Source organism: Narcine bancroftii, chromosome 6 (assembly GCF_036971445.1).
Source record: "Narcine bancroftii isolate sNarBan1 chromosome 6, sNarBan1.hap1, whole genome shotgun sequence".
NCBI lineage: Eukaryota > Metazoa > Chordata > Chondrichthyes > Torpediniformes > Narcinidae > Narcine > Narcine bancroftii.
Genome location: NC_091474.1, coordinates 153,355,769 through 153,370,856, shown reverse-complemented (window position 1 = coordinate 153,370,856; position 15,088 = coordinate 153,355,769). Strand labels below are relative to the sequence as shown.

Below are 15,088 nucleotides of genomic sequence, written 5' to 3'. Positions count from 1 at the left end.
TGGATATTTAATTCCCAATTATTTCCCCTGCAACCACTTTTCTGTTATGACTACTAAATTGTACTCCTTTGTTCTGATTTGTGCTACAAATTTACTGACTTTGTTTTGAATTCTACAGACATTCAGGTTAAGCGCCTTTAAACCCATTCTCTTTGCAGAATCTAGTAATCAGTTTCATTTGCACTTGACTTTTCTGTACCCCACTCATGCTTTTCTCTTTTCTAACTTTTATGTTGGTCTCTGCATTGATTTGTTCTGTCTTTCTGCCTCGATTCCCATCTCCCTGCCATATCAGTTTAAACCATCCCCAACGGCATTCGTAATTTCCTATCCCTAATTGCTTTAAAGTCGTGTCAATCATATTGGTGCTCCTGGATTCACATATTGTTCAGACTGAGTAAGGATGCCTTTGAAGGACATTTGTGAACCAGGTGGAAAAGCTAGTGAGATGAGCACTTTTGCTGGTTAAGTTCCAATTTCAGTTCTTCCGATCTGCACCAATGTTTCCAGATTTAAATAAATAGGATTTGTCCCCACTAATAGCATGGGCACGTGGCATGTTCAGACATTAACTTGGCGATTACTCAGAAATGGCAGTCAACAGATTGGCCAAAAGAAATAGATAAAAGATTATGTGGATATGGATTTTCCACTGCATTTGTGTTGGAGGACATATAAATGGGCTACATGAATGAGTGAGGACATGGTACATATAATGGAAAAAATTACATTATTCACTTGAAATAGGAAAGAAAGTAGAAATAATTTTTTTTAATATTAAGGGAGTTGAGAGAGTGAGGATAGTACAGGAAAGGTATCTTCTTTGGCTTGGCTTCGCGGACAAAGATTTATGGAGGGGGTAAAAGTCCACGTCAGCTGCAGGCTCGTTTGTGGCTGACAAGTCCAATGCGGGACAGGCAGACACGGTTGCAGCGGCTGCAGGGGAAAATTGGTGGGTTGGGGTTGGGTGTTGGGTTTTTCCTCCTTTGCCTTTTGTCAATGAGGTGGGCTCTGCGGTCTTCTTCAAAGGAGGTTGCTGCCCGCCGAACTGAAGTGCCAAGATGCACGGTTTGAGGCGTTATCAGCCCACTGGTGGGGGTCAATGTGGCAGGCACCAAGAGATTTCTTTAGGCAGTCCTTGTACCTTTTCTTTGGTGCACCTCTGTCACGGTGGCCAGTGGAGAGCTCGCCATATAACACGATCTTGGGAAGGCGATGGTCCTCCATTCTGGAGACGTGACCCATCCAGCGCAGCTGGATCTTCAGCAGCGTGGACTCGATGCTGTCAACCTCTGCCATCTCGAGTACCTCGACGTTAGGGGTGTGAGCGCTCCAATGGATGTTGAGGATGGAGCGGAGACAACGCTGGTGGAAGCGTTCTAGGAGCCGTAGGTGGTGCCGGTAGAGGACCCATGATTCGGAGCCGAACAGGAGTGTGGGTATGACAACGGCTCTGTATACGCTTATCTTTGTGAGGTTTTTCAGTTGGTTGTTTTTCCAGACTCTTTTGTGTAGTCTTCCAAAGGCGCTATTTGCCTTGGCGAGTCTGTTGTCTATCTCATTGTCGATCCTTGCATCTGATGAAATGGTGCAGCCGAGATAGGTAAACTGGTTGACCGTTTTGAGTTTTGTGTGCCCGATGGAGATGTGGGGGGGCTGGTAGTCATGGTGGGGAGCTGGCTGATGGAGGACCTCAGTTTTCTTCAGGCTGACTTCCAGGCCAAACATTTTGGCAGTTTCCGCAAAGCAGGACGTCAAGCGCTGAAGAGCTGGCTCTGAATGGGCAACTAGTTATTGGCCAAATGGCCCACTCCTGATTTATTTCTCATGTTCTTTTCTGTGCTCCGATGGAAAAAAAATCTGACAGGATATATAATGAACTGCTGAAATATTGTCACTTTTTTACTTCCACCAACATTTAATCTCCATTTTCAACAGAAGCCCTGGGCAAAAAATAATGGCCACTTAATTAACATTGGGTCAGAAAATTACTACACTTAATGAACAATTAATTTGTCAAAACTGTAGAGCTCAAAATTAGTTTATAGTGTCCTAATTTTAATGTCAGATGAGACCGATATTTTCTCTTCCTCTGATCACTTCAGACAACCTTGGTTCATTTAAAGCTGTGTTTCTTGTAGACCATTTTTGTAGATTATAACTCTGCTCAGGATTGCTATAAACCTGGCCCTTTTTTATTACCTTAATGAAAAATAGAATGTGTTGGGAAGTTAAGGTCTTAATTGAAATATCATTCCAGAAGGTTACACGGATAGTATCTGGAATGAAATAAAGGATTCTGTGATCCTCAAATGCTTGAGTGAATATATTATTAAATATTGTTATTTTAATGTATTAATGCATATGAAATACCAGCATTAATTCCCATACATAATTCCCCTGAGGAGTCCGTTAAAGCCAACAATATCAATGATTTTGGAGTTATGCATAGAATAGACTGGATAAAAACAGCATATTTCCTCTGAGGGATATTAGTGAACCAGATTGGATTTGTTTTTTGATGTCAGCCCAATACAGTGGAACCTTTATTTAATGTGCCCCAATTTAACATGAATCCGGATATAACGGCATTCAACCTTTTTTTTTGCTCTTTCCAGAAGTGAATTTTTTTTCAAAATGGAACACATTGATAGAAAATGAAACACTTTTTCTGTGAAAGATAAAGCTTCACGCACTTGATGAGATCAAGAATAAAAGTCAAACCCAAGTTGCACGAGCTTTGCATACCTGAATCAACGTTTCATAGCTGGAAATCTCAGGAAGATAAGTTACGTGCATCACTTTGGAAAGTTGAGGAAGAGGCAGGACTAAAGGCCAAATGCATGAAGACACTCAAAGATGTGAGCCTCGACAACTTCCTGTACGAGCATTTTGTTCAAGCGTGTTCAGAAGGCCTTCCAATTTCAGGGCCTTTTCTCAAAGCTCAATCTGAGAAGCTTGACCAGCTGATCAATGGAGTAACCTCACAGTTCAAAGCTAGTAATGGATGGCTAGACCAGTTTAAATGCCGTCACAGGATTTCTCAAGTGTTAGTGTTTGGAGAAATTCGCTCAGCTGACAGTGTCACCACCATCGAATACCTGGCAGAACTAAACATCCCCTCCGAAGAAGGTGGCTGTGTCGAAGAACAAATGTACAACTGTGATGAAACAGGCCTCTGCTACAAGATGATCCCAAACTATACACTGTCTAGCATCGACATGAGGGGTTCAAACAATACAAAGATCATGTGACATTGTTATTTTGTGTTAACAAGGCTGGAACACATATGGTAAAACCACACATGATTGACAAATTTCACTCACCATGCTGTTTCTGCCATGTCAACGTGAAGTCATTACCTTTCGAATGCTTGGATGACCAGTGTCATCCTTGAGGATTGGTTTTACAAAACTTTTGTCCCTGCTGTCCATGCTCATTTGCACCCACAAAAGCTAGAACTCAAAGCTCTTCTTTTGCTTGACAACTGTCCTGCCCATCTGCCAGCTGCCAACCTAGTTGGCCGTGACACAAAGATCCAAGGTTCTTACCTCCCAAAGAACACTACATCTAAGACCCAGCCCCGAGATCAGGGGATCATCTCCGTGTTCAAGCAGAATTACAGGTGTGAATTAGTTTGTAGAATTGTAGATGAATCAGCAATGCTGGAAGACTATCTGAAAGCAAGAACATTAAGGAAGTCTGCCACTTAGGTGGGAAGGGCTGGGCAGCACTCAGCTCCTCGTGTGTGGAAAAATGCTGGGAGAAGGGTCTGGGTCCAGCCTTTTCAATCCACCAAGGAAGATGAAGATGATGATGAGCAAGAACTTGACAACTTTGCAGATGAACAGGTGCGTGAGGCAGAGAGGCTGTTTGAAATTAGCAAAGAGGATCTTCACCAGTGGTTCTCTGCCGATGATGATTGCCCAACATATGAGCACCTGACGAATTCCGAGATTGTCCATAACATTACTAGAGCACTGGATCCAAAACCACAGGAGGATGATAATGAGGAGACTCCACCCCCACCCTCAAAAGTGTCTGAAGACATTAAGTACCTCGAGGCCAGCCTGCATTGGCTGGAGACCCAGGATGTGGACCACATACAAGTCCTCCAGTTCAGAGGCATGTTGGGTTTCGCTCATCGCCAGTGACACATTGCGTTCAAGCAACGAACAGTCGATTTCTTTTTTAAGAAATAAAATGATGATTGTAAGAAATAAAAAAATGATTACAAATACAGGTATTGTACATGTATTCTCTTTTTATTGAAACCACTGTTTTTCATGAACCCTGATTTAGCATAACCCTGGTTTTTTTCACAATGCGATTTTTTTTTTGGACCTAAACCATCACATTATAATGCGGTTCCACTGTAGTTTCATCAAACCTGATCTGGTTTGAGGAGTTTTAGTGAGAATCTGATGACTTTGCAACAGGACATAGTTAAGCTGCATGAGTGGGGAAAACTTGGGGAATGGAGTAAATGTGGGAAATTGATATGTGTTTCAACAAAAGGAATCGAAATGCAGACTATTATCTAAATGGAGAACAAAAGCAGATGAGCAAAATAAATGAAGCACAAAAGTTGGCAAGTAGCTAGTGCAAGAGTTTACATGGAAATAGCTTCCTTTATTGCAGGAGTGTTACGGATTAGAAATAGGGAAGTCTCATTACAATTGGGCATGGTACTGGTGAAGCCATTCCTGGAGTACTGTAAACAGTTTTGGTACCCTTATTCAAGAAAGAATATCCTGTTAATTCAAAGAGGGAGTTCAAACAAGATTCATTAAGTTCATTCCTAGGTTGAGAAGATTGTCCTGTCACAGTAGGCTGAAGAAATTAGATCAATATTCTTTGGTGTGAAAGAATGAGGGATGGCATTTTTGAACCATGCAGAGATCCTTAGAGCCATAGGAAGGTGAATGTTGAGATGTTTCGAACTGGTAGAAGAATTTCAAATAAATAAAGTTGCACGTGGTGAAACAGGTGTGCAGAAATGTGATGGAGTTCTGGAATTCTCTCTTTCAGAGTGTTGTGTAAGCGAGATGATTTTGCCTATTTAATGAAGAAGTTTTTTTTAAAAATTGAGGGCTGTGGGGAACTCTCACAGTAGATGCCTGGAGCAAATCAGCCATGGTCATATTGGACAGGCTTGAGGGGACAAATTTCCTACTCCTGTATTCTTGTATTCTTCTGTCACTAGATTAATGGTTCAGAACTCTAGTTCCTCAGGCAGTAACTCAACCAAAATGCTACTGTACCTCTAAACAAGTCAAGACAAAATAGAACGTGATTAAAATTTCAGCAGCAAACATTGAAAAAGTGAAATTGATAATTTTAACTAAAAATAGCTAATGGGAAACTATCAGATTAGACAGATTTTCTGTTGACTCCTCACTTGTGGAACATTTGTAATTAATATGATAGCATCAATTTATGACCAGATGACTCAGATTTAAATAATCTAAGGACGTGCCTTTAATTTTTTTTCACAATCTTAAAAGGATTTTAAAATACATTTCTTAACTGAATTACATGGCCTGTTTGCATGCCGTAAACAATTATATGGTTATACAGTAAAACTCCTGGTATCTGGCACCCATGGAGATTGGTAGATATCGGATAAGTGTATTATCCGGTCACTTGAGTCTTACTCTTACAATGCCTAACTAATACACCTGCATTAAGAATAAGCAGTTTAGGGGAGGAGTCACGCGATGGAGTAGTGGCCGGACGGTGAACTCCAGCCCTCTCCAGAAAAGTCGGGAAAAACGAGAGAAAACACAAAGGCACAGAAATAAAAGTTACAGAAAAGTGAGTATAAAGGTGGAAAGAAGATGGCGACAAAAAAAGAAAAGTCGAAAGCAACGGTAAGAAGAGAGGAAGAGAAGACAAAGGAGGAAAAAGGTGAAGGCCTTACCTGTCCGAAGAGGCCCGCTGCGGAGAGAGAAACCCGCTCCCTCAGGTCGGTAAATAATGGACTACAAAAATGGCTCGCAGAGCCGAGTAAAAGTGCGCAACCGCGCATGCGCGAAGTTTCGCGCATGCGCGATGCGAATGAAAAAAAACACACCGACGGGAGGGGGGACCAGCTGGGGAGTCGATCTCCACAGCCGGCAACGACAGCTGCAGAACACCTGCAGCAAGAAGAGACCACAGAAGACAACAGAAACAAGATAGAAGAGGAGGAAAGGGCAACAAAGAAACAACAGATGGCCAACCCAGAGGAAGAAGAAGAGGAAGAGTATGGTGAAATAGAAGAAGAAAAGAGAGGCAAGGTAAAGGATATACTTGCTCTTATTAGAGGATACATGGAATCATTTAAAGAATGGCAAACACAGGAATTTAAGGATTTAAGAAAAAGAATAAACAACACAGAAGAGAAAATAAATAAAATGGAGATGACCTTAACAGAAATGGGAAAGAAAATGGACAAGATGGAAGAGCGGGCAGTAGCAGCAGAAATGGAGGTAGAAGACTTAAAAAAGAAATTGGAGAAATCTAATAAAAAAACTAAAGAGACACAAGAACTACTAGCTCAAAAAATAGATACAATGGAAAACCATAACAGAAGAAATAACATAAAGATAGTGGGCCTTAAGGAAGATGAAGAAGGCAAGAATATGAGGGAGTTTATAAAAGAGTGGATCCCTAAGACCCTAGGATGTCCAGAACTACAGCAAGAATTGGAAATAGAAAGGGCACATAGAGTATTGGCCTCTAAACCACAACCACAACAAAAACCAAGATCGATTGTAGTAAAATTCCTAAGATATACTACAAGAGAAAAGGTACTGGAGAAGACAATGGAAAAAGTAAGAGAGGGCAACAAACCACTGGAGTATAAAGGGCAAAAAATCTTCATTTATCCAGATATAAGTTTTGAACTCCTAAAGAAGAGAAAAGAGTTCAATACAGCAAAGGCGATTTTATGGAAGAAAGGGTATAAATTCATACTAAAGCATCCAGCGGTATTGAAAATATTTATTCCAGGACAACAAAACAGACTATTCTCGGATCCAGAAGAAGCACGAAAATTTGCAGAACAATTACAAAAATAGACTGAGGGAGGAAGACGGGTAATGAGAGTTAAGATGATCACAATTGATATGTATGTGGGTAAAGACAAAAATAGACTGAGGGATGAAGACGGGTAATGAGAGTAAAAATGATCACGATTGATATGTATGCGGGTGAAGAGGTATAAGAGTGAATAGAGACAAGGAGCATACGTGAATGTATCTGTACTTAGAGGAAAATATAGATAGTATAGACAAGAATTAATAAGGGAAGGTAATGGAATAGAGAGAATAAGGAGGGAATTAAAAGAGTGACCTTTGTGACATATGAAAAGTGAAATCTTTTCTGGGGGAGGCGGGGAGGGGGGAAATAGCGGTCACTGCAAAATCAGTTGACGCTTGCGAGTGGATTCGCAAATCCAAATGGAGAGGGGAGATGTGGTTGTCCGACAAGGGATAAAGGACAACTCAGGAGGTGAATGGGAGATTGGGAATAAATAAGATAGAAATAGGAGAATAAGGAAAATGTTGGATGTTGTAGGAATGTTGTCTTATAAAGAGTTGAAAATAAGAAAACAGAAATGGAAAAGGAGGAAAGGTAATGATGGAAAAACGGAAAGAGAAGATAAACAAAATATAAAAGGGCTACGCTGAACTATATGTCTTTAAATATTAATGGAATACATAACCAAATTAAAAGGAATAAACTACCAAATTTAAATGAATAAATGTATTCCATTAGAAAAAATAACATATTGGTTAAGAAATAATATTGAAATATTCGAACAAGTATAGGAGCCTTACATTAAATACAATAGCGAAAACCTACCGGGGACAAACATTACCTAAGTTGATGGAAGGAGAAGGAAAGAAAAGAATGGACTCAGTAGAATTTCTGGTGTAATTTTGTTGAATGACAACATTGTCTGACTGGATTAATGCAACCTAGATTGTATACCTAAAATGGATGAGAGGGGGGGTGGGGGGGTGGTTTGGGAGGAAAGGGGGGGGGGAGAAAAAGTCACTGTATATGTGTGAAAAAGAAATTGTGTATATCATGGCTAATGTGATTTATGGTGTGAAAAAAAAAAAAAATTAAAAAAAAAAAAAAAAAGAATAAGCAGTTTAAAAGACAAAAATTCTATACTTGCACTGACTAATCTTCACTTGTGTGAATGTATAAACCTTAAAGCATTGTATTTTAATTTCACTCACATTCTTGGAAAACATTTAACTGTTGCTGCATCTGCAGGTTTCTCCCCCTCCACGGAGCTGCCTAGAAGATGAAAATTAAATTATAGATAATTAACCCCTCTCCCCCCAAGTTTACAGATAAAGCCTCTGACTGGGGTGACTCTTACTTACTAAGCAGGGATAAGGAGACATTTTAAGAGAGTCGCCCCAACAGCGAGCAGCATCAACCAAATCTTTATACACTAGGCGATGCCATTTTATTCAAACACAGCTTTATTCAAACAGCTGCTACAAACAAAGCACGACCAATGTATTCCATTTTATTTCTTAAAAAAGAAATCAACTGTTCATTGCTTGAATGCTCCCATTTTCACCAAAGGTTTATGTGTTAATTCACATAAATTGGAGCAGAGAGAGAGCAGGCAGCTGCAGGAAACATAAGGTTGTGATAATAGGAGATTTTAACTTTCCACATATTGACTTGGATTCCCATACTGTAAAAGGACTGGATGACTTGGAGTTTGTTAGATGTGTTGAGGAAAGTTTTCTAAATCAATATATAAAAGTATCAACTAGAGAGATTTAGGGAATGAGACAGGATAGGTAACAGAAGTATGTATAGGGGTCCAGTGATCATAACGCCATTAGTTTCAAGTTAATTATGGAGAAGGATAGGATTTGGCCTTAGGTTGAGATTCTAAATTGGAGGAAAGCTAATTCTGAGGAAAGGAGAAAGGATCCAGAATGCGTGGATTGAGTTGAGCTATTTTCTGGCAAGAATGTGCACGGTAAATGGAAACTCTTCAAAGGTGAAATTTTGAGAGTACAGAGTTTGTATGTTTTTTCAGGATTAAAGGTTAGCAGGCATAGGGGACCTTGGTTTTCAAGGGATATTGGGGATCTGGTTCAGAAGAAGAAAGAGGTATATAATAGGTATAGGCAACACAGAGCAAATGAGGTACTTGAGGAAAATTTTTAAAATGCAAGAGAAACCTCCAGAAAGAAATCAGGAGGGAAAAAAGACGACATGAGGTTACTTTGGCAGATAATGTGAAGGGAAAATCCTAAGGGTTTATACAGGTATATTAGGAGCAAAAGGATAATAAGGGACAAAATTGGTCCCCTCGAAGATCAGAGTGGTTGGCTATGTTTGGAACCAAAAGAGATGGGGGAGATCTTAAAAGGATTTTTTTCATTAACTATTCATTCAGGAAACTGGAAACGAGTCGGGGAAAGTAAAGATAGCAAGCAGTGAGGTCATGGAACCTATACAGATTAAAGAGGAGGAAGGGTTTGCTGTCTTAAAACAAGTAAGTGTGGATAAAGCTACAGGGCCTGACAAGATATTCTCTTGGACTTTGAGGGAAACTAGTGTAGAAATAGCAGGGGTTCTGGCAGAAATATTTAAAATGTCCTTAGCCATGGGTGTGGTGCCAGAGGATTGGAGGGTAGCTCACATTGTTCCATTGTTTAAAAAAGGCTTCAAAAGTAACCCTGGAAATTATAGGCTGGGGAGCCCAATGTCAGTAATAGGTAAATTATTGGAAGGTATTTAAAGAGATCAAATATGCAAGTACAATACAACTCTGATTATCCATGATGGTCATTTTTTTAAAAAAACAGCCCAGTAGCAATAGCAAATAATTGTAACAGTGTTTAAACAACAAAAAAAAAACAAGGGAAGGCTTTTAAGCATTAAAATAATGTTTAATTCTCACCAAAACAATGCTGGCTGCCTCTAATCACTGACACCTCCCCACCGAGGCCCCGCTCCTGCCTGGGAGCCTGAGGTCTCCGCTCCTGCCCAGGAGCCCGACATTCCTGCTGCTGCCAGGAGCCTGAGCTCCTCACTCCTGCTCGGAGCCCAAAGTACCCATTCCTACCAGGAGGCCACTCTCCGTGATGATGCCAGGACAAGGGATTCTTCCAACCGCTTGCGGCTGGGAGAGATTGGCATACAGTTTGAAAGGGAGAGTTGGAGAGAAAAGTCAATAGGGAAAGGTAAAGAAGAAATGGAAAGGGAGAGTTACCTGAAACAAGGACCATCATTGTTCTAATTTCTTATTGAGTGAATTTTTGTTTTTCAACCTATTTTTTTCAGATAAATGAAGATTTCTGATTCATTTCAGATATCCTCATTTATCCAAATTTTAAAAAATTTTCAGATAAATGAGAATTTCAGAGAAACTGATTTTGGATAATCAGAGTTATATTTTATTTGGATAGCCAGGGACTCATTAGGGATAGTCAACATGTTTTATGCTTGGTAGGTCATGTTTAACAACCTGATAGATTTTTTCAAGGAGGTTATCAGGAACTTGATGAAGGAAAGGAAGTGGATGTTGTTTATATGAACTTTAGTAAGGTCTTTCACAAGGTTTCACTTGGGAGGTTAGTCAGGAAGGTTCAGATGCTAGGTATTCGTAGTGAGGTAGTAAACCGGATTTGACAATGGGTGGGTGGAGCCACAGAGTAGTGGTGGATGTTTGCTTCTCAGAATGGAGGCCTGTGACTAATTTTATGACTTAAGGATTGATGCTGGGACCATTGTTGTTCATCAAAGAAGGTTTTCGAAGCTTACAGAGGGATCTGGACCAGTTGGGAAAATGGCAGATGGAATTTAGTGCAGACTTGTGTGAGATTTTGCATTTTGGAAGGACAGACCAAGAAAGGACATACATGGTAAATGGAAGGGCACTGAGTAGTGCAGTAGAACAGAGGGATCTGGGAATTCAGATACATAATTCCTTAAAAGTGGTGTCACAGGTAGATAGGGTCTTAAAGAAAGCTTTTGCATATTGGCTTTCATAAATCCAAGTATTGAATATAGGAGTTGAGATGTTATGGTAAAGTTTTATACGACATTGGTGAGGCCAGATTTGGAGTATTGTGTGCAGTTTTGGTCATCTAATTACAGGAAATATTTCAATAAAAAAGAGGGCAGAGAAGACTTACTAGGATGTTAAAAGTAAGTCACGAAAATCTGGAGATACTGTGGTTGAAGTAAAAACACAAAATGCTGGAGATGCTCAGCAGGTCAAACGGTGTCCTTTAAAGGTGTTGGCCGGACTTCAAGAACTGAGTTACAGGGAAAGGTTTAAACAGGTTAGGACTTTATTCCCTGGAGTGTAGAAAAATGAGGGGAGATTTGATAGAGGTATTTAAAATCATGGGGGGATAGCCAGAATAAATATAGGTCGACTTTTCTCCACTGAGGGTAGGTGAGATACAAACCAGAGGACATGGGTTAAGGGTGAAAGGGAAAAGTTTAGGGGGAACATAACTGGGAACATCTTCACAGAGAGTGGTGGGAGTGGTGCCAGATGAAGTGCTGAATGTCGGTTCAATTTGTAACATTTAAGAAGAATTTGGATAGGTACATGGATGGGAAAGGTACGACTGGGTGCAGGTCAGTGGGACAAGGCAGAAAAATGGTTCAGCACAGACTAAAAGGGCCGAAGGGGATGGTTTCTGTGCTATAATGTTCTATGGTTCAGGGAACATTTAATTTTACAATTTTAAACTTATATATTTTTACCTGTTATTTTATTCTTATTTATTTTCATTTTTTTATTTTCCTAGATTTTTTTTTTGACAGTTGCTTGAAACTGCTGCTTGCTTGAATTCCAGATAACAAGGGTTTTACTGTACTTTGAACTCTAAAGAATCTTGCCTGCACAAATATGGAGGTGAAGAGAAGACATAAAAACGAGCTTATTTTTCAAGATTGTATGTTTAATTAACCTTAACTCTGTTCTTGTAAGTCATTCTGAAAGCCCTTCAGCGGATTCTGACATCCAGTCAATGCAGTCTTTTGAAGAAATTCATTTTATTTATTCATATTGCATGACTTGTTTAATGAAATGTGAAGGGCAAGTAGTTTGATGTTCCATTTTCTTGGTTAGACCCCTACACTGTGAAGTCAGGCAAACCAATTCCTTTCCTAAAAGGAATGAAACTTGTGCTGAGACATGGTCCCTACGTGAAGCTGACTACATCTTTTCTCTTCATATCTTTGGCCCTTCAGGTAATCTTCCTGAACATTTAAATCTGCATCGTAAAAAGGACCATTATATTGCACTGCATTCAAAATGTGCCTGAATGTTACATGTTACAGTGGATTAAGCATGAAAATAAGAATCTTGGTATCCATTGAAATTTGTCCAAATCATGAAAGATATATATTTTCAGTTCTTAATCATTTCTGAGCATTGGTGTCAATATTGTTATAGGGTGGTTTTACCATGTTAAAGATGCAGGTACTATAAAAATGCAAGTTCTTCTTGTCATGACATGTGTGTCTGGCAAGAAATATAAAATATTGCATCATTAAACAAATGTTATATTTTCTTTGTTTAAATAAAGGTCATTTATTAATGGAAAATCATTTTAGTAGATCCACTGATCCGATGTTGGAGTTTGTGACTCTTTGAATCTATTTTTTTTTGAACATCGTAAAATGTCTGATGTTTGTGTTCAAACGTGAGGTCATTATAATGTAGAAATTCTGGTTCTTGCAGATGAAATTGCGCAAACTGGCTGCAATTTCTGGAGTCCAGACAGTTAAACTTGGAGGTTGTGAAGTTGCTAGCATATTCCTACTTGGGGTATGCTACTGAAGCCTTCACTGGTGCAATCAACATTGAAATCAGTCATGAACTTAAACTATTATGCATTAAAACAAATTTAGTTTTGATTCACAAAAGCTTGTGTTTTTAAAGATAGTCTCATCATTATTGCATAATACTCCTGGTTCACACTTGTAAGAAGCCAGTCAAACAGAAACAAGTGGCTTTACATGCAGGTAAATGCAGAAGTGGGCAAGTTGCAACAGAAACAAAAACTGAATGCTCGAAACAGAGTAGGTCAGGGAAACATTTGTGGAACAAAGAAAACCGCCATCAACATTTCAGGCTTATGACCCATGATTTCCATTTATTGTTTTTGTTCCAGATTCCAGCATCTGCAATTTTTCTTGCCTCAGGTTTCTACTCCAGTTGCCCTGCTCTTCCAGAAGCTGGACTAAAACAAAACTGTGAAATACCTGAGCACACAGTTTTCCATTACTCATACAAAATTCCCCAAAAAAGTTAACTTGTGACAGATACTCAGCAATCAGATAAGTCACAGTTATTGTCTAAAAGCTTCATTAGCAGTTAAAACTAATTTTTACAGTTATAGAATTATATCCCTTTAGCTAATTATTGCTGGGTTATAAAAGCAAAAGGAACTATTTGCTCTGTTCATCTTTATTTCTCTGTTTCATCTTTCTCTTTATTTGCTCTCTATACTTGATTTGTCACTGATGAACTATTTTAACTTGCACTTCCTGTTTCAGAATGCAAGAGTCATCAACTATTTTCTTACCAATTAGTTATAGTCACAAAATGCCCTTTACAGAATGCAGTCAAATTTAGACTTCTAAACATTACTGCAAAAGCCTACATGAAAGCTGTGGGCAAGTCCATAAGATGCTATATTTGGGCTGCTCTTTTTAAATCAATTTAAGGTTCTCACTTCAAACAGTTAAAAATTAGTGTTTTGAAGTATGTCAAAATGATAGCTTGTGAAAAGTGTGAACCACTGTGCTTGAGGATATACTATGTACATCATGAAATATTTTCTCACTTGCAGCTAATTGAGGGGAATTTTGCTCTCTTTTGCAACTATGCTGTGGATCTTCGTCATCATTTTCAAAACATCGTCCTTACAATACTGGTATGTTTAATTATAAAGTTGTGTTTTTGTCAGCATACACGCCTACATAAAGAGCTGTTGTGGAGGAGGTGCTCCTTCATGAAGTAGGAACATAAAAAATATTAACTCAAATCCAAAAATTTCCGGGAGCTATATTTGGGTGCTGAAGTTGGAATTGAAAATCCTGCTCACTTCTCCCTTCAACGCCCTGCTGAAAATGATCATTGATATTAATGTCAATGCTACTTATCATGTCAAAATATTCTGTATAACACCAGGTTTACAAAAGGACCTTAATGAATTAGAGACTACATGACAGAACATACCCATCACCCAATTAAATAGATTGTTTATTACTTGGCAACATTTTTAGGAAGGAAACTGCACACCAATATAGCTTGCAAAAGGCAAAGATTGGAAGTTAATACCTGAACTCCAGAATTATAAAAGTAAACGAACTAGACTTACTTTGGGATAGATTTGTGTGTATCAGATCAGAAGGCGAGAGAGTATGAATTTTGTGGAGGATCCAGTAGTGATCATCCTGGAATTTGACAGAACTGGGGGGAGGTTTTGATAGAGCTATCAGAAGACCACAGGAGTTTGTCAGACTTGGAGAAGGGCCATGGATTTAAGAGACCTGGAGCAAGGACTGTGGAATTTGATAGGAATGTAAGGTGATCCTGGAGTTTGAGAGAGCTGTAGATTTTGATAGAAGTGGTTTGGGAATTGTTTGAACCCACCACTATTTAAAATAAGTTAAATATTGAAAAATGCAGAAAATGTTTAATTGGTGGTAAATTTACAACTTGACAATTTCTCAAAAAAATATTTTTGTTACAGTTTCTAAATTTTACAGGAGTAACTTACTCATAATTATCAATTGTGCACCTTCCCAATAACCAACCATGACTGATCAAATGACCAAATTACAGGTATCTGCTGTGGCAGCCATTCCATTCTGGCAGTGGTTCTTGCAGAGATTTGGGAAGAAAACTGCAGTTTACTGTGGCATTACTGTATGTATCAAGTGTTTTTGTTTCCATTTTGCATTTTGAAATAAATTACAGATCAGCCTTACAGGTAGACCCCTACTTATGATGCAGTTCCATTCCGGGACTTGTATCGTAAGTTGAAAAGATAATGCCCTCTACCTTTTTATTTAAATGATGAGA

General features: G+C 39.0%; 1 protein-coding gene across 1 annotated transcript in view; it reads left to right on the top strand.

Moving 5' to 3' along the window:
• The window catches only part of mfsd2b (MFSD2 lysolipid transporter B, sphingolipid), an 83,434-nt gene that overhangs the window by 54,623 nt on the left and 13,723 nt on the right, over positions 1-15,088 (top strand). Inside the window, 3 exon segments of the mRNA XM_069888100.1 lie at positions 12,122-12,243; positions 13,851-13,934; positions 14,849-14,932. Coding sequence (XP_069744201.1) covers positions 12,122-12,243; positions 13,851-13,934; positions 14,849-14,932 — 290 coding nt within the window.